This window comes from Palaemon carinicauda, chromosome 42, assembly GCF_036898095.1.
Source record: "Palaemon carinicauda isolate YSFRI2023 chromosome 42, ASM3689809v2, whole genome shotgun sequence".
Taxonomy (NCBI): Eukaryota; Metazoa; Arthropoda; class Malacostraca; order Decapoda; family Palaemonidae; genus Palaemon; species Palaemon carinicauda.
Window position 1 is genome coordinate 32,342,607 of NC_090766.1, and position 20,850 is coordinate 32,363,456.

The 20,850-nt window shown below is 42.5% G+C and overlaps 1 protein-coding gene across 6 annotated transcripts in view; it reads right to left on the reverse strand.

The window, feature by feature from the left end:
- The window catches only part of LOC137632901 (putative divalent cation/proton antiporter TMEM165), a 142,138-nt gene that overhangs the window by 99,579 nt on the left and 21,709 nt on the right, over nt 1-20,850 (reverse strand). For all 6 annotated transcript variants that reach the window (XM_068365000.1, XM_068364998.1, XM_068364997.1 and 3 more), the window contains exon 2: nt 15,691-15,817. In XM_068365000.1, the coding sequence (XP_068221101.1) occupies nt 15,691-15,817 (127 nt within the window). The remainder of the gene's footprint in view (nt 1-15,690; nt 15,818-20,850) is intronic.

Consider the following 20,850-nt stretch of genomic DNA (forward strand, 5'->3'; position numbering starts at 1 on the left):
TTTTGTAAATCCTTTATAACTCAGAAGGATGCAGGTGAACTACCAAATGAGAGAGAGAGAGAGAGAGAGAGAGAGAGAGAGAGAGAGAGAGAGAGAGAGAGAGAGAGAGAGAGAGAGAGAGAGAGAGAGAGAGAGAGTTAGCTTATAAGAAATTACCATTTCAAACAAAAATGATTCCATTTATCATTTACATAAACTAAAAAAATTAATGTTTAGCTTTATTTATGAGAAATACGAATGTTTGTAAGATAGACGCATCATCGATATACTGGAGTACTGTACCAGTTAATCGCCTAAAAACCTTCTGCATAAACCTACACTCTGATATGCTAAATATTTTTCTGTCGATTTTCATTTTATCGGATTCAACACAGTCAGCAGATTCTCTGTAGATTAAGCATTTATCATCAATATTTGCATTTTTATGTAAACTTTTACCTTGCTGGGGTTACGAGGGAAATCAGTTCTCCCAACTACTGTATGTCCTTGGTACTTTCATTAACTTGAATTCCTACTATCTTCTATCTCATATACTTTCATCAACTTGGATTTCTCCCATCTCCCAACTTTCATGTCTTGCATACTTTTATAAGATAGAATTCCCACTATCTCCTATCTCATATACCATACTTTCATCAACTTGGAACTCTACCATCTCTCATACGTCCTGCATACTTTCATCAGCTAGAATTCCCAATAAAGCACCTGCAAACTCTCCTGTGTATAGTACTTGCATCAATTTTAATTCCAATTCCCACTATCTCCCTACTCTCTATGTCCTGTGTACTTTCATCAGCTTGAATTCCCACTATATTTAAGCCTTCATCTATGTCCCTCTACCATAACAACATTCATATGTCCTTCCTACAAGTATTTGGCTGATCACTTCCATATCTACTATTCTGACCGTTTCACACACTTTTTAAAATAATGTCCAAACCTTTTCAATCCCAGACACATTTACATTCCATCTGCAGCATACCACAAACTCTCCCTTACTAGAAATGTGTGAATGTCAAAGCATGGAGATGAAAACACCTATAATGATGCCAAAGAAAATCCTCACTATTTTCTTTTGGAAGTTAAGACCACCAGCCTATAACTCATGGCATTCTATCTCAAATGAAGTTTCAAATCCAATTCTCTTTTTTCCTTATTCCATCTCTTATGTTCTTCAAAATCAACTAGTTCATGCAACAGCAAGAATGCTTTTCATTAACTGATCCCAGTCAGTATGAACTTTAGAAAATTACAAAATTTAAAAACTTATTTAACTACTTCACAAACCAAACAAAAAGATCACTCACTTCGAGCCACGTTTTAGACAAAAGATAAAAATTACTGAAGAATTTAAAGACTAACTTGCATAGTGCAAATACTATATATACAGAGGGCAAAGGATAGTTACAAATGAACCTGTTTTTCATGAGGTTAAGCTACTAAAACTTCCCTCAAAGATGCAGGTGACTTACAATTGCAGAAAAAGGACACCAAAATGCCTAAGCCTTGAAGAAATGCAGAGTAAAAATGGGACGATCAAATTTTTCAGAATCAGCGATTAAAAAACATGACAAATTCGTAGATAATTTGTTTTTTTCCTAACTATACAAAACTTGGCTATTTATTAGGGGTTATACTTTCGACGGAGCTGAAATGATGAGCCATTAAAATTTAGTGAGGGTTAGCTACCCAAATCGCTAGTTAGCCGGGGGGTAGCTTGCTACCACTCCCGTTCACACATCTGTGATTTACCTCACTTTGCTTTGAGGCAGGATTTCAAGGGGAATAGGGCTGGCGGACAAGTTTATGTAAATAGCTAAGGTTTCTATAGTTAAGAAAAATACAAATTATCTACGAATTTGTCATTTGTTCCGTAACTGGAATACAAACCACGCTATTTATTAGGGGTGACTCACCCATTAGGAAGGGTGGATGTCCCTGCCAATCTGGCTTTTGGCTTTACCTGGGGGTTCCTTATCTGAGTATATTAGTACTAAAAAATAAGGAGTCCCTGCCCTTGCTAAAACCTTGCTACGCAAGGTCCGCGGCCTACGCAAGCTGTGTGTTGAGACATGCAGAAGTGTGACTGTCTAGGTAAAGTTATTCCGAGTCTATTGTAGGAAAAACCTGATGTAACCAAGACTTTCCCAATACCACCTCGCTAGGGTATGGGGATGCAACAGTATTAGCTTAATACTAGGTACACAAGGGAGCATGGTTTACCTGCAGTGGTTTGAGGTCAGCTTATGCAGAGAACACAGGATGCTGCTTTCCCCACGAGAGGGTAGGATGAAGAAAAGAATAAGAGCCAGTCAAATCTTTTCATTCACACAGACTAACAATGCCCTCAACCTTCTGCTACTTGTCCAATAAGAAGCTTGGTGTATACAACCAGCTGTTGTGCAGCCAACACTGGACCGATAGACGATAGAGATTGTATTGAGTTCCTGTAGGTCACGTCTTGCAGGAGAAAGGTTGTGAAAATCACCTGGAGCATTCACATCCTTTCTTGTAAAACCTGCGTCACAGAGTAATCTGCTAAGAAGGACCAGGGGCATAGCTATGCCCCTGACATCGTGAGTCGTCATGTTGAGATGATGTTTTGGTGATCCTCCTCTAGTCTCTCCCAGTGCTGATGACATGAGAAGAGACCAGGGTGGGCTGTTGCCGTTTTCTTGCGGTAGAGTCTCATACCTTACCCTGGGTATAGTAACGAATGATCTGGATCGTCCGTTACCGAGTGGAGACTTCTGTAGGATCCGTCACCTCTGGAGACTGTGTCTGGCGACATACTCAGGGACGAAACTGAACATTGCCTTTTGCCTTTCTCATTAATGGGCGCTGTGGAAAGAGAGACCATGAAGTTCCTTGACTCGTATGGTTGCTGTCAGTGTGTAGGAACATAGTCTTCTTAAATCAGGTGAAAATTTGTTGCCGGGTAAAGTGGAACATTAGGAGGTCTCTTTAGAGATCGGAGAATTTGAACCATGTTCCGAGAGGAAGGTCTCAATTCCGACTGGAGAAAGGCAAGTTGTAAGTCCGTATGAGTTAGAAAAGGTCTATCGATGAGAGGATGTCTCTTCCTTTCAGTTTGAAGGTGAAGGATCAAGGTTGAGAGATCATCTTTACCTGTCGAAACTGAATAGGGGGTCTTTTCCTCTTGTATATACTCGAACATTCCGCAATTGCTGGAATAGAGGTATTGAGTGGAAAGACACTCTTTCCATGACACCAACCACACAAGATGTTATAATGCCTGGTAGACTGATGCTGAGGAATTCCTCAGATATCTAGACAACCTTTTCGCAAAAGAGGTACTGGGTAGTCTCCAGGCGTACAATCATAGGAAAGCTATAGCTTGTGGTAGGTGTCAAAGTGGGTTGTCTGTGATGTGGAGAGGGTTTTCTTGGAACGACTATCACGAGCTGCAAAAGGTTTGGAAACCGTTCTGCGTGATGCCATAGCGGAGCTAGGAGAGTCCTTGAGAGGCTGACCAATGTTCTAGCCTTCTTGAGTGCCCTTCTCCAGACAAAACAGGGACGAGACGTAAGCGTCATTGTTGTACCCACCGTTGTTAGCCTGCTTTTTGCCAGAGAGCCTTGGGGTCTAGGGCTGGGGAGCAACGGCAGCCTGAGGTTCAGGAGCGTTGCAAACAGATCCCTAGTTGGAGGACCCCGTAAAGTCGGGATTTTGTTGGCTATAAGGTGACCCAAAGACCATTCGGTATACCTTATCTGAGATGCTGCGCACAGATTGTCGGCGAGCACATTCCTCTAGTCTGGAATGAAGCAGGCTGATAGTGGCACCGAACGGACTTTGGCCCATATTAGTGTTTATACTGTTAGATGGGAAGAGGCTAAGAGCAAGTTCCTTCTTGCTTGCCAATGTTAGCCTCTATGTGGTATGTGGTATTGTCGCCCATCACATCACTGAGTGGTCTGTTAGGAACCGATGAGGCTGCTGAAGGACTGGAAAGTTGGCCTTTATCTCTTAAGAGACTTAAGTGAAGGTACTTTCAGACTGTTCAGAGGGTTGAGGTCGTGTGGTGCAGCATCATGGTCCCTCATCTCTTCTTTTGATGTGTTCTACGCACAGCATCAAGTCCAAGGGGTGTAGAAGGATGAGAAGGTTATACCGCTCTGTAGATTCTCGACTGACACCCATCCGTTGAGGTTCGTCTAAACTTCTGGTCCCATGGGGTCAGAATGTCTGGGGGATCGAGGGCTTGATTCCAGTCAGACCCAGTCACTTTGGGATGGGACTTCTTCTCGTTTTGAGAAAGTTATCAGAGATTGGTGTCAGGAACCATTCCCAGATACACCATTTTTCTGGGAGGGAAGTAGAGAAGACTTCCGCAGGGTTACCTTGATCACTGGATCTTGGTAAAAAGACTTCAGAAGTTCCATTGCTAATGCAAGGTTGCCACTGTGTCTGCTAAGGTCAGTCAGTCGTCCCAAAACGGAGGAGACAGAAGCCGATCCTGTGAAACCAGGATGGGTGTAGTGGAAAGACCGAAGCACAGTGCCCTGAACTGGTGTTTCTTGTTAGTCTAGATTGAATCTTCCAGCCTTCCTAGATGGATGGTTTGCGCCTGGAAGTACTGTATGTGTCCTTTAGGTCCAGTGTGCAAATGAAGACCTGAGGTCTTAGCCCTTGTTCGAACCCCAAAATGGTGTGGACATCGACCCAAAGGGACAGCTCCTTGTGGATCCTTTTGCATGGGAAATTGTTGATGCTGGGGTCTTGACTCGTGGCGTAAAGGATCAGACGCGATACCCTGTGTAAGAATTCTTCTCAGAGAGAATTCCTTTAACTAACAGAAGGAAGGCAGCGCTTAGCCCTACCATGCGCTCTGATGGGATTGATGCTATTCCTTAGAATAGAATCCATCTGGCGAATGTTAATCAATGGTTAACGGTTGGGCGTCGTGGTTACTGTGCAGTTGGAGAGTGCTCGCAAGTAGTCCCCTGTCGACAAGCCATTGATGAGGGTTGTCGATTGTTTGCCGATCACTTTAGTGTGATGGCGAACGGCCAGTAGAGATAAGTACTGTATGTTGTAAACGTTCTGATCTTGGGAACTACGGGCAGAGGTTGACCAGTAAGTCTGAGTCACGAACTGCTGGCGAATTGCCAATGATCGGTGAATCGGCGGTCTGAGCCGAGGATGGTAACAGACAGGCAGATGAAGCTCTGGTCAGTCAGCCAATGAGTTGGTAATCTGCTCTGAGAGCCCTGAGATACAGCAGAATGGTTTAATGATAGTCAGTTGGTGATGGTAAGCCACTGATGATCAGCGATCGATCACGGAACGGTGATCGGTGAGCTAGAGATCAGCAAGCTGACTATGGTCCCTCCTGGTTGGTCAGAGATCAGCAAGCTGGCGATGGGCTGGTCAGATCAGCGTCATGGTCAGATCAGCGAGCTGAGTTCAGTGATCGAAGAAACATGAGCTGCCTGATCAGCAAGATGATGACTGGTTATTGACTAGTAATCGGTAATTGGAACACTAGCAATCAGAGATCGTTAGTCATTGGAGGGACTAGAGGTCAATGATCAAGCTGAGCTAGCAATTGGCGATCTGGTGATTGGTGAGCTAGCGATCGGCAAACCGTGAACTAGCCATTAGCAAACAGTGATCTAGAGATCAGTCTGTTGATGCTTTCTTGTTTGCTGACGGTGGTCTGTCAAGGAAAAAGAAACTTCAGAAGAGACAGGGACCAAGGATTCCACATTTTGATTCCCCTTAGAAGATGGTATCTTCGGGATCTTGAATCCTTCCGTGAAGCCTCTTTCCTCTTTTCCCGGAGGCCATGTTATGCATTTGCGGGGAGAGGAATGGGGCAATGGTGACCTGTCCAAAAGTTTTATTCCCTTTTCCTGTCTATTGCGCCAGTGTGCTGCAATGGCACACAGGATAATGCTGGTACACAGTTTCTGCTGAAGCGCAGTTTCCAGTGAATGCGCAGAAACAGGTAAGCCCTGGTTCTTTCTGAAGAGTTGGCGCATTGGCGAGCGCAAGTGAGGGTGCTGGATATGAAAGTGCAGGAGAGCGCTGGCGCGCAGTAAGGCACTGTATAGTTTTGTGCAGTCTCCCTAGAATGCGCCGAAGCGTGTGACTGGTTGCGCAAGGATGGGTGCATTGGCACACGTGTAAGAGTACTATTGGCGCGCGCGCGGAAGACTGCTGGCGCGCGTGCAAGACTGCTTGGCGCGTGCGGAAGACCGTTTGCGGGCGGGCACGGAAGACCATTGTTGTTGCGGGAAAACCATTGGGAAAGACCATTGTTGTTGCAGGAAAACCATTGGCGCACATGCTCGCATTAGACAGTTGGAGCGTGCACATGCGCGCGGAAGACCATTGGCGCGCGCGCGGAAGCAATGGTGAGCATGATAATGCTTGCAGGGGGGAGCTGGTGATCCTCAGAAGAGTCCAAGACCGAAGTCCAAGGACTAACTGTAGCGTAAGGTAGCGCTGGTATGTTGGCAGGTCAGCTGGCAGGACGACTGGGATGAACCCTTTGGAAGGGCAAACATCCATGATGAAGACCGTAAAAGGTCCACAGAAGAGTCCAGGACCGACGTCCAAGGACTAACAGCGGCGTAAAGCTGCGTTGGTAGATCGGTAGGTCAGCTAGCAGGACAATCAGGAACTGGGATGTGCTCTTTGGAAGGGCGAACATCCACTGATGGCAACCGTTAAAGGTCCATAGAAGAGTCCAGGATCGAAGTCCATGGACTAGGTTGCAGCGCAAGGTTGCGCTGGTAGGTCTGCTGGTAGGATGATCAGGAACTGAAGAGCAGAGTGATCCTCCGAAGAGGTGTCTCTATGAGTGGTCTCTCTCGCGAACGAGAGAGGTGAACACTTCGTAGAAGACTTGATGACGCCCGTGGGGACCAGTGGATCAGCAAATTGACCTTCAACAATAGCGATCCTCCGAAGAGGAGTCTCTATGAGCGGCCTCCCTCGCGAACGAGAGAGGGGTAAACACTTCGTGGAAGAGACTTGCCAAGACTGTGCTTCGCCCCTGAAGGAAGAGAGACTCAGCAAGGGGGGAGAATGGTCTGGGTGAAGGCAGCAACAATGGTCAGAGACGATGAATTTATTAAGATGTGGGAAGTTCTCTCTCGGAAGGGAGAAACAACCTCATACCTGGGAGGAAACTTTCCCTCGGAAGGGAAGTTGTCCAATCCCTGGAGGCGAACCTCTTGGTTAGCGTTCTAAGATCATCTGAAGTGCTGGTCATGTTGTCACGGGAGTACTGTACAGTACTTCTAAGAGAAGGGATGACACCCATGCCGACGTCCTCTGAGGAACGGCAGTGACAGCAGATTCCTCAGGCATGAACAGAGCAGCTCTGCTTTGTCGGTACTCTTAGTCGAACGAAGTAAACCGCATAGTTAACTGGGAAAAAATAAAATTAATTATTTAACAGAAAAATTCCCTAAGGAGGAACTCTGAAGAGGAACCTCGAGGGAACAGAATAAAAATGGGTATTGCGCCCTTCCTTCCCCAGTCGACATCCACAGAAGAAGGGAGGAGCGGAGTAACTGTAATAAAAACAGAATTACAATTATTTAAATCAGCTAAAAATATTCACTAATAGTGAGAACCACTGATCCCCCGAAGGGAAATGTTCCCCACAGAGAAAAGCTGAAAAGTTAAAATTACAATTATAATTTCACTAAAAATAATTTGAGACAAACAATCATAAGTGCAACCTAACCCGCGAACGGGAAAGGAGATCTCCCCAATAGTACACTGTTGTTGAAAGGTGAACGACCTTAAGAAGAGAAAGACCGTAGTCAATCTCTGAGAGGACACATTTCCTTCGCTCAGCAATCCATGTTTCCCGTAGGAAAAGGGAAGAGGCGAAGATAATAGTTGAATGAAAAGGGTCAAGGTGGTGATGATTCCCCTGCGGCGGCCGAGTTAACGGTTATATGCAGACGGGAAGACCGAAGGACCAGAGAGGAATAGGTCATTCCCCACGACGTGGAACTGTGCTGGCCTTGTTTCGGTGCAAACGTACGCAAAGAGTCATTGTCATATGTGTATCACACCCACAGCACAAACACTGAAAAGGAAACTTATTACATTTCCATTCACATATATATACATAAACATTAAGAATGTTTTAATATATATATACATGTATAAGAAAAAGTAAGTTAAAAGACAAAAATTAATGGCAGTCCAGAATAGGAGAGGAGGGAGAGCGGAAACAACCGCTCTCCATCCGAGCCAAAAGTAAAGTGAGGTAAATCACAGGTGTGTGAACGGGAGTGGTAGCAAGCTACCCCCCTACCCCCTGCTAACTAGCAGTGTGGGTAGTTAACCCTCGCTAAATTTTAATGGCTCGTCATTTCAGCTCCGCTGAAGGTATAACCCCTAATAAATAGCGTGGTTTTTATTCCAGTTACGGAACAAATAATAAATGTGCATTGTCATAACGTTCAATACAAACTAGATAGAAAGTCTTGCTCCATTAATAAGTACATGTGCCTCATAGCAAAACCTAGATAGAATAAATTAAGTGATAAATCACCTACTAATTTTAGAGGTACCTCACCGCTAATCACAAACTTTAATGATAAAGTAAATGATCATCACTTTTTACCTTCAAAGACATAAAAAATTATGTGGAATACTAAAATGTTTACTTTTGAAAGACAAAAGAACAGGAAAACCAAGCATTTATAACTACATGATTCCTAGTTTTTTGTTAACGCTCAACAGAGAAAACAAATTATAAGCAAATAAAATAAATATCAAAGTCTGATGAACAAAAAAAAAAAAACTTGCTATTCGTCAAAGATTCAAGTATAGTTCAGACAAGTTTTAATAAACCACTAATGGGTGTGAGATGCATACCTACGGGAACAGTACAGTAAATAACATGCAAAATAATTGACGTGACAAGCACAGCAGGTAAAGGATTGTGCTGCCATGCAAGAGACTAAAAACAAGGTAAAATACCTGAGTGAGACTTTTGTTGACAGATGAGGCTTGGTCCGCCTTTGATCGCTAGGAAAAACAATGAACACTACCAGACTTCAAGATCAAGACGAGATATTGAAACAAACATTTACACATAGCAATATTAAATGGGATATGTTTGCAGAGATTCAACAACTCACAATTTCACAGAATGTTTAAACCACAAGTACTGTATTAGTGATCAGTTATAATCAACTGTAAATGAAAACCTACCTTAAATTTCTAACACAAGAAATGTAGGGACAATAACATGAATGCCTATGCTCCTTGCAATACTACGGAAATATTTCAATTTGTATATATTTCACGTCTGTATTCAAATCCACGACAGCATGCTTGGGAATACGCCGAATAACACAGGTACAGAACAGAGACTATGGTTATTTAAGATTTATCAGAATCAAACACTAGAGCAAAGAATTGAAAAGGATATTTCACTTATAAATTCCTCCCTACAAAAGCCTACTAGTGAACCCTCGCTACTTCGCGGTTCGACCATCGCGGGTTTTTTCCATAACCCATATATATATACATATCGCGGATTTTCCGGAAATTTCGAAAATACCGCGAAATCTGAAGACCCCCAAATACGATATTTTGTTACCTGTAATTCCATTAATACTGTAATTAGTAATATCTGCTCTTACTGATTGTTCATTGCATTACATATGATATATAATTCAGCACAGAAAGAAATAAAACACGAAAAGAGAATGTGATCATACGATAATACAGTACTGTATACAGTACGTAGTAAAATTAAATCGAACATGAAACGCAAATCAGATGCAGTCATACCATATTAGAATGGTGTAAGGCTGCTGATGGCTACTATACTACAAATGTAATGGATGTGCATCTTTTCCATGATTCTTTTGTATGTATACGTACGTAGTACTGCATCCAATAATATTCTTTGTTGCAAAAATCACATTTCGAATAAGCGTACGAGAGAGAGAGAGAGAGAGATAGAGACACACACACATCCTACAAAAGAATAAAATAGCATACGTAAAGCTATTATTATTATTGTTATTATTATTATTATTGTTGTTGTTGTTAATAAAATTATGATTGTTATTATTATCATTATTATTATTATTATTACAGTACTGTACTGTATTATTATCATTATTTATTATTATTATTATTAATACTGTACGTACGGTATGCGCGGGGTATCTTGTACTTTGAGTTGGTAACCTACGCATCATATACTGTAAGACGGGTTGTGATTGGTTCAAGTGCTGATAGATGACGAATCAGAACTCAAGTTTTGTTATCTAGCCTGTGATTGGTGTTTTGCCCTCATCTCCAACCCGCAGCATCTAGGTTCTCGCGGGCCCGGGTCATCCACTTTCTCTTACCGCGTATCGCTGAGTAGACGTTCTTAAGTTTGTGAAGTTTAATCTGTGCTGTTTGTGACCTTTTTAAGTTGAACTTTTTGTCAAATCCTACTGTACAATGCCTCCCAAGCGTTCTGCTTCTACTAAGGCTGGTAGTGAGCCTAAACGCCACCGAAGGATGATGACGATTGCTGAGAAGGTTACGCTTCTCGATATGTTGAAAGACGGTAGAAGCTACGCGGCCGCAACGCGCCATTTTGGAATCAACGAATCTACTGTTCGCTATATCAAGAAGGACGAGGCGAACATTAGAAAGACGGCTGCAATCACCTTTAGCAGATCAGCGAAGCGAGTCGTTACAACGCGTAATAAAACGATCGTACGCATGGAAGGTGCTTTAGCTGTGTGGATTGCCGACTGCCGGAAGAAGAACATAGCCTTGGATACGAACACCATCCGAACAAAGGCTTTGAGCTTGTATCAGAATTTTGCTGCAAAGGAACCTCAAGACGACGATGGCAACCATGCTGAAGAAGATGATGATGCAGATGATCCTCAACCAGGGACATCCACTGATTCCCAGCCTCAGAAACAACGTTTTTCCGCCAGCAAAGGATGGTTCGCGAAGTTTCAGAAACGCTTCACCCTGAAAAGCGTTTCCCTGCATGGCGAGGCTGCTTCGGCTGACACTGCCGCTGCTGAAACTTTCGTGAACCAGACGTTCAAGAATATTATCGCCAAAGGTGGATACAAGCCGGAACAAGTCTTTAATATGGATGAGACCGGCTTGTTTTGGAAGAGAATGCCGTCGCGAACTTTCCTGTTCAAAGAGGAAGCCAAAGCCTCTGGCTTTAAAGCATTCAAGGATCGCGTTACCCTCGTGATGTGTGGCAATACTGCTGGATTTTTGCTAAAGCCGGGGCTTATTTATAAGTCGAAAAATCCTCGCGCTTTGAAAAATAAGAATAAGAACCTCCTTCCCGTGTACTGGATGCATAATCCAAAAGCATGGATTACGAAGATGCTGACCTCCAACTGGTTCCACCAGTGTTTCATCCCGCAAGTCAATGAATATCTCGTAGAGAAGGGCTTGCCATGTAAGATCCTTCTCCTTATGGATAACGCTGGTGGACACGCAACTGACCTGTCGCGTGAGGGCGTTCAGGTTGAGTTCCTGCCACCCAACACCACGTCATTAATTCAACCGATGGACCAAGGAGTTATCAGGGCGTTCAAGGCCCTCTACACGAAGAATACCTTGGCGGACCTCGTTGCGTGTGTGGATGCTGCCCAAGATGATGAGGATGAAGATTTTAACTTGAAGGCATACTGGCGGCAGTACACCATAGCCACGTGCCTGAAGAATATTCAGAAGGCACTTCAAGAGATGAAACCTGCAACTGTGAATGCGAGCTGGAAGAAGTTGTGGCCCGAGATTGTTTACGACGACGAGGGATTTACACCTGCTGAAATCCAACACTCTGCAGTACGCAAATCTGTGCAGTTGCCTGCCATAATTGGAGGTGACGGGTTTGGCGACATGACGACTGAAGACGTCGACGAGTTGTTGGACTGCCATTCCCAGCCCCTAACTGACGCAGACCTCGAAGACCTGACGAAATCGGCAAGCGAAGAAGAGAGTGAAACCCAGGAAGAGACCCAAGAAAATGTCGAAGAAACGGGCTTAACACTAGAACGGCTTGCCAAGGTCTGCAACCATATAAAGGAGGTGAAAGAAATGTTGCAAGAGTGGGACGAGGATATGGTTCGGTCGATGCAATTCTGCAACAAGGTTGATGACATAATGACTCCCTACAAGATGCTCTTAGATCGAAAAAAGAAGCAGCGGCAACAACTTCCGATCACAATGTTCTTCCAGCCTCGCAAAAAAGAGCCAGTCCTCCTGCTACTACGCCTTCGGAAGAAATTGAAGAAGTTGAAGGTGTGTCCCAGGAAAAGACACCTCCGTCTGAAGAGACGTAAAATACTACCTGGCTGCACAGTAGAACACATCATCAGCTTCATCATCATCATTTCTACTGTGCAGCAAATTCATCGCCATCATCATTCAAGTTTTTCTTGAACTTCTTTCGTGGTGAGTACAGTAACAATCTTTATTTTTTACTTTAATATTCTCACATTCTAATATTTGTGCCTGTTTTATAGTTTAGTACTGTATGCATTAAGTTAAAGGGAAGGTTTTAAAAGTCTACATGTTGTAACCTATCATATTTTTTTTTTTTAAATTTACATTTACGTACGTAAAACAATCTCTCTCTCTCTCTCTCTCTCTCTCTCTCTCTCTCTCTCTCTCTCTCTCTCTCTCTCTCTCTCTCTCTCTCTCTCTCTCTCTCTCTCTCTCTCTCGTAAGTTTGTTTCTTCATTATGATCAGAGATGAACGTAAACAAAACATTGGTTGCCATTTTTTATCGTGCTTTTTAGGTGTTTAGGAAACGCATGAAATAAAATCGCCTTTAATATTTGTGCCTGTTTTAGTTTAGGGTGCTGTAGTACATGCATTAAGTGTTCCGTACATTAAAGGGTAGTTTGTTAACAGTACTACGTACAAGGGAAGGTTTTAAAAGTCCGAATATACATGTTAAATAAATAGGTAAATATGATGTCACTACTTCGCGGAATTTCACCTATCGCGGCCGGGTCTGGAACCTATCTACCGCGATAAACGAGGGTTCACTGGGCATATTTTCTATCAAAACGTTTATGCCCAACAACTTTAAACATACAATGATTGCATGTTACTGTACATATTAAGTTGCATAATTACTGTACCAGACATTACAACAACAAAAATGCAAATAAGGGTACACTGAAACATGAAAAACATTTTTAAAGTTTTTAAACATACAAACCTATATGAAAATACAGAGGTCACCTATACAAGACCTCTATCCTCATTTGAGAATACTGTATAGACATTTATAATGAAAACTAAGCTTGGCAACTCGTCATGCATTTTTCAAATCCCCACATCATACACGGTTCTTAAAAAAATGAGGGTACAGTACTAGAGCTGGACACTTAAATCCACAGAATCTTCTCTCGTCACTGATTAACAAGATATACACTTCTTAAGACTTCAAGAATAAAAACTCTTTTCATTAATATATTAACAATTAATTCCTTGGGCAGGAAGAATACATGAAGAAAGATCATGAGATATTTCCACTCCAAAACACCCACAACGAGATGATTACGAGGTGGAATGGCATATTACTGTACATATAAATGTAAAGAAGATAAAAGCGAGTTTTCTTAGTGTGTCATAAGTGAGTTTTTCCTATCGAGCTGCCTTCAATATCAACATTCATCTTGTGTATCTACCTTACTCTATTGTGACTGCATTGTGAGAAATCTCACATCATAGAAGTCACTTGTGATCGAGAAGGTTTGTCCTTAAGGTTCAAGAGAAAGTAACTGAAAATAGAATACAAATTTGAGGGATTAACCTAATGTTTAGGAGTGGTCCAACAATTTCATCAAGAGATGAAAAATATGTGCAGAATTTATAATTACAGTATAGCATTTTATTATGTAGAAGTTGTGACAACGAACAAAATCTAGTTTATCTGAATATCCTTTTTAAGATAATTACTTGGAAGTCAACACCTCAAACAGGTTGAATTCGGTTGTAAGGAGCAAGAACCTAGAACACCAGAGATGATATAATACACAATTAGCCTTGTAAGCTATAAAGAGCTATGATTGTGTCCCATCTAACCAACCAAACATGAAGACCAACAATGCCCCCTACCACCACCAACAAGGCTCATCTAAAGTCATTGCATAGAGATGTTGGCCAATAATGTAAACTTCATAGGTGGCAAAGTATCTTAATTTCTCTGAAGACATTGATAACAAAGTTATCAAATAAAAGTAGAGATGCAAGAGTTCCTGTTGCTAAGGTTCTTACTTGAAAGACATTATCAATGGTATAAATCAGCACCGATGACTGGATTTTAACTTAACAGAGGAAATATAGATTCCCATGTTGATGTCATTCATTTTGAACAAGACCAAAATTTTATAAGAGAATAAGAAGTAAATGTGTTGAGTGTTTTCATTAAACTTATTAGACAAAGGCAATAAAGGTCCTGAGGATCAAAACTTTTAGACAAAACCGATGATAAGCGTACTGAGGCATCTAAACTTTTAGTCAAAGACGATAAGGATCCTGAGGCATCAAAACTTTTTGATGAAGGCGATGGAGGTCCTGAGGCATAGAGGCCTTTAGACAAAGGCGATAAAGGTCCTGAGGCATCAAAAATTTCAGACAAATGTGACAAGGGTCCTGAGGCACCAAAATTTATTGGACAAGCAATAAAGATCCTCAGACATTGAAACCTTTGGACAAAGGCAATAAAGGTCCCGAGCAACAAAACTTTTAAACAAAGGCGATAACTGTCCTGAGGTATCAAAAATTTTAGACAAAGACAATAAGGATCTTGAGCTCCAAAACCTTTAGACGAAGGCAATAAAGGTCCAGAGGCATTGAAACTTTTAGACGCAGGCAATAAGGATCCTGAGTATCAAAACTTTTAGATGAAGCCAATAAGTGTCCTGAGATGCCAAAACTAATAGACAAATGCAATAAGTGCCCTAAGGCATCAAAACTCAACTGCCTAGAAAAGGAATTCTTGGCAAGTGATTGATTCTAATCATAAAAAATTAATATAGACTCATGTAATGAAAAAGTTATGGGTAACATTTACACACTGCTACCAAATGGGATAAGATGTTCCTTTAAAATCAGCGTACAAAAATGAAGATAAAATAACATGATTATTATTCATACAGGAAATCCTTTAATTAGAAACAAATGCTGCAATTATTTCAAATGTCAAGATGGCAAAATGCTATATAATATATGGAAGGAAAAAAGGTGATTTAAAGAAAATACAATCCTTAAAAAAAAAAAATAAAGAATATGAGCACACAAATTCAGATAAATAAATTTTAGTATAGAATTAAAATATAGCCCATTATCAAAATATATTTGGATAGCAATACTTTCAACTCTCAGTAAACTATAAACAGGAACTGTACTTGAAAAATAAATTGAATGCATGCCAATTCTTCTACACTAACCTATCTACCACTTTAAAATTCACTAAGTTCCAGGGAGCAAGCCTTTCCATACACTAAACTATGCAGAACAATAAGACTAAATAAGACACCATACATAAACTGTACAGGAAAGAACTGTATCATTCCAGTCCAGTCCGATGTATGGCCGATTACAATGAACAGGCAAAAAAGACGGGACAAAACGAGAGCACAAAATTTGCATCCTTAAATGATTTACATAACAAGAGAACTTCTTACCTCAAAATCTGGCTGCTCTCTTTTGATAACTGGTTCCACATCAATCGGCTGGATTTCTGCGATTGCAATGCTAGCCAGGGCAACTATAGCCACCACCCATGACAAGCGCAACATTGCTGAACCGGATCTGAAAGAGAAGACAGTTCCCAAGTATAAACAAAAAATTAAAAATCTTTTAATCAATTTGTATTTTTCCTTACAGTAAAAACCTGAGACCTTTAATATGATTATGACTTCAGCAAAACTTGAACATCTTTGTTCCTTTACATGACATAGGAGAAGTCCTCTCGATCGTCTGTAGCATTTTTGATAGAGGAGTTGGAGGACTTGAACCTTGGATCACAAACAGCAGGGATTTGGGAGATTGCCATAAAATCCGCAACGAAGGATGATAAGACGTCTTTCCATCTCTTGGAATGACTCACGGCATTGGTTGAGGCTAGTGCCAAAAGAATGTGTCTTCAGTGTCAGATTAGTTCTCCAAGAGGTTTCGTATGGCAAACGCTTAAGAGACCTGAGAACTTATTTAACATCCCAAGTTTGGAGTTTGAGTTCTCTGCAAGGAGAAGACTGCTAGAAGCTCTTCATAAGCATGGACAACTCCCACAAAGAGGAAAGATCCTGGCCCTACACTCTGAAGAACTGCCTCAAGGCTGAGGGATAGCCTGTAACTACATAGATCGAGAGGAGCTTCTCATGGAGAAGGTAATGAGAAAATCAACAATCGACTACAAATGGCGAAGGTAACAAGAAAATAACAAATCAACTACAAAAAGGCTCTGACCAGAAAAATATCCCATCTAGGGCACAAATCGCAGAGAATGGCCTATTTTCCTTGGCAGGTAGCTGCAAAGGATCTACGCAGATATCTAGATACCTATGCAGTGTCTTTCATGCTGACTGGATGCTGGATAGTCTCCATTCCGTGAAGTGACATGGAACCCACTGAATTGTGGTACCTCTGCAGGTTGAGGCTGAGAGAGGATGTTGGGCTATTAGGATAGTTCTACTGGTACCTCGACTAGGAGCATCAGTAGATCCGCAAACCATCTGGCTTTTAGCCACTTAGGACCCACCAGCATCTGTCTAGCTTTCGGGGTCATCGACAGTCTGTTGATTACCTGACGTAATGAGCCGAAGGGAGGAAAGGTTTATGTGTCCAGGCTATCTTAGGGATGTTGGAACGAGTCTTCAAACCCTACAAACAGGTCTGTGACTAGAGAACAGATCACAGGAAGCTTCTTGCCACCCAGAAGAATATGTCAATTGTTTCAGTTGAAATGATATTTTGATTATAAAATAAATTTTTTAATATACTTACCCGGTGAATATATAATAGCTGACGTCTCGGACGGCTTGACAGAAACCCAAAAACTCGCGAGGGATCGCCGTGAAGGTTGCGGGTGTGACCACCAGCGCCGACTATCGGCCAGATACCGCATATACTTGTAAACAGCTCCAGTTCTTCTCATTCCGCTGGGTCTCTATCGGGGAGGAAGGGAGGGCCTTTAATTTATATATTCACCGGGTAAGTATATTCAAAAATTTATTTTATAATCAAAATATCATTTTTAAATATTAAACTTAGCCGGTGAATATATAATAGCTGATTCACACCCATGGTGGTGGGTAGAGACCAGTATTAATACAATAAAGGCGTATATGCTTAGAGTTTTTGACAATTATATCATAACAAAACCCAATTAAATATAGGTACCTGGTAAGGAAGCTGACTCTGATGATTACTCTGCCTTATTAGTCCGCTTTCCTCACGAAGCCCACCCATCCTCTCAGGATGCTGAAAGACTCCCAGGAGCTGTTATATCCAGGGCGACCACCCATACAACAGGACCTCATCAAAACACTTAATCTGGGCGCTCTCAAGAAACGACATTTGACCACCCCCCAAATCAAAAAAGGATGCGAAAGACTTCTCAGCCTTCCGTACAACCCAAAACAAGATTAAAAACATTTCAAGAGAAGATTAAAAGGATATTGGGATTAAGGGAATGTAGTGGTAGAGCCCTCACCCACTACTGCACTCGCTGCAACGAATGGACCCAGTGTGTAGCAGTCCTCATAAAGAGTCTGGACGTCTTTTAAGTAAATTGAAGGGAACACCGACTTGCTCCTCCAAAAGGTCGCGTCCATAATACTTCGCAGAGATCTGTTTTGCTTAAAAGCCACGGAAGTTGCTATCGCTCTTACTTCGTGCGTCTTGACCTTAAGTAAACAACGATCTTTTTCACTTAAGTGAGAATGAGCCTCTCGGATTAAAAATCTAATAAAATACGATAAAGCATTTCTGGGCTTGAACCTGTGCCGGCCAGTGAATAAGCTCCTATTAGCACTTATTCTTAGGTAATTTACTGCTAAATATACCAGAGAAAAAATGTAAAGGAGTGCTAGGTTAACTAGCTCGCTCACCTATTGGTGTCGGTATAGAATTGGGCGTATAATCCAGAGGTCCCGCACTATTTAGATTCATCCACGACAAAGACCCCAATAGAGGAGAGCCGTTCAACCTCACTCGGCACCACCAACTCTGCATCCGCTCAGAACCCAACTCCTTTTTAGCACGCCTGTGTTGTAACCCGCTTTTTTGTGCTCTCGTGTTTTGCCTTATTTTTCACTGGATTATGGCTTCTTCATCGGTTTCCCAGGAGACACCGTCTAAGTTAAGTACCAAGCTATATTTTGCTGTGTTTTGAGCAATCTAGATCGTTTAATATTTAAATTATAGGAGTTTATTCTCTTCGATCATCTCGGTCTTGCTCGATTCCGCTTACAGTTGGTACTCCTGTTTTGAGAGCTTTTAGTTTCACTCGCGGTGTTACTAAGTGTATTATTTTTATTATTAGTTTAAATTTTATATGTTTTATTGTGGATATTCATTATTTAGCGTTTAGAACCCTTGTGGTTCATATTTAGGGCCGATATCAGTTACGTATCGTAGATGGCTTGCCGACCTTCGTTACTGGGCGGCAATTTTATTATATAAGCCATCAGGTTGTTGTCCTTTGGGATTTATTTATTATGTTGCATGCCTTGCCCTAATTTTTTATGTGTATATTTATATATTTTTCAACGCTATTACTTTTATAATGAATATTTGTGCTTATTACTCCGTATGATCTGTTTTGGTAGTTTTTGGGGATCGTCAGTTGGTAGCCCTGCTGCTCCGTATCACGTGATCCTCCCCCAAGCTCCCCCTCTTGCTAGGTGGGTGGCTAGGCTTCTCTCCCCCCTCCCCTAGGGGACCGTTGCCTTCCCTCCTTTTAGAGGGGGTAGTTCAGTGTTTATGGACTTTGTCCTCCGGGTGTCCCGGCGGTTTCGTCTCTGTCTAGACGGGTTGGCCACCGGTCAACAGAGTAGGATCCCGGTGCACCCTCCGGGTTCTGTTGGCGGTTCTTATCTACAGTTCCGCCCCCCTCTTAATTTATAACAGTTCCTATGATTATATATGATTATATATGACAGATCACTATCCCGGAGTTCCTATATGTATCGGTTTATGGATGTACTTTTATTTCCCGGCCCGGGGCTTAACCTCGCTCCGGGAAATCAGACACCATGTGTCTTAATTCTTTGTTGCATCCTTCTTTATGATCCCGGCTCGACCGGAATGGATAGCTATACTCTAGTCTTAAGTTAGACTTATGTTTAGTCCCGGGTCCTCCGGACCCGCCCCTACTTAAGAGTATTACAGTTAAGCTCTAGTCTTAAGTTAGACTTATGTTTAGTCCCGGGTCCTCCGGACCCACCCCTACTTAAGAGAATTACAGTTTCTCATATACTATTCTTTTTATAGATGGTGCATTGTCAGACGACAGCCTGTGCGGCTGTTCTTCATCAGCCTTGTGGCCATACCGTATGTAGGTCTCACGCCCTTTGCGGAGTTCAGCTGGAGGACATCGTGGTCTGGCACCCTGATAACTGTATGGTCTGTTTTGACCTCATCACCACCCTCGGATCTGATTCGGTGAGTCCCGTTGGCTATGCTGTCTTTCTAATTATTTTACCTTTTTTGGTATACATACACTATTTAGTAAGATTTCTATGGTCTTGAAGGACCGCCGGGAATCTTCCTGTCTGTAATTCCCACTATTATTTCAGGCATCCCCGGAGCAGAAGACTGCGGCTCGGGCCACACTGAAAGTGTGGGTTGGAGGATTTGCCCGAAACGTGAAATCTAAACAGCCTTACTTCCTATCTGAAGACTACTGTGCCATGATCTACCCTAATGCCAAGTCTTCAGCCGCTGTGGCTAGGCATGTTGCGGCACCCATCATTGCCGACATTGATGCCACTATAGCGGGATTCATCGACCAGGAACAAGATCCGTTGGATGCCCCCGGAGATCTGGAAGACAATGTTGCTTCCATGAACCTGGATGTTGAACCTATGTTGTTGGATGATCCGGATGCAGGTAGGGTGGTAAGTGAGGCAGGTGTTACCGGCGCTGAGATTCCTATCCTCAGCCCCGCTCTTTCTTCTTCATCTGATCTCTCTTCTTTCCATGGTTTTTCTGGGGACCGTGATTCGTCTCATCGATCACACCCGGTTCCTCCCAAAGATAAGTCTATATCTAGAACTTTGCCAAAAGCTCGTAAGCCCCACAAGGCTTCCCATAGTTCCAAGTCAAATACAAACCCGTCATCTAAGGCTTCCGGCTCCTCCTCTAAGTCTCACGACCCGGGAGTGCAATCCGCCACTTCTGCTCCTAGCCCGGGCCTTTCCGAATCAGCCATGCTTCGCATTGTGTCGGAGATGCAATCGAAGATTGTGTCGGAAATGCAGGCCAAGATGGACACGATGTTCTCTAACATTGGTCAGAGACTTGGGGCATTAGAGCAAGGTGCTCCGGAGCGAGTTCAAAGCTCTCTCATCCCGGATGCCTCTAAGCTTCCGCCGTTTACCAAGAATAACCCTTGGTGCATGGCTCTTCATTCCCCATTCTCAGACGGGATGTTAACATTGGAAGGTCTTGGTACTCGTCCTCTAGAGGATTTTGAATTCTTTCCTCCTGGTCTCGCATTTCCATTTCATGGTTATGCCAGGCTTACCGAGGAAGCTCTGGTTCGGCTGGATAAGGTCCCCAAAGAGACTGTCATTTTCCCAAAAGAACAAGCCCAATCTGTTTGGGCTAGGTTTCTGAAT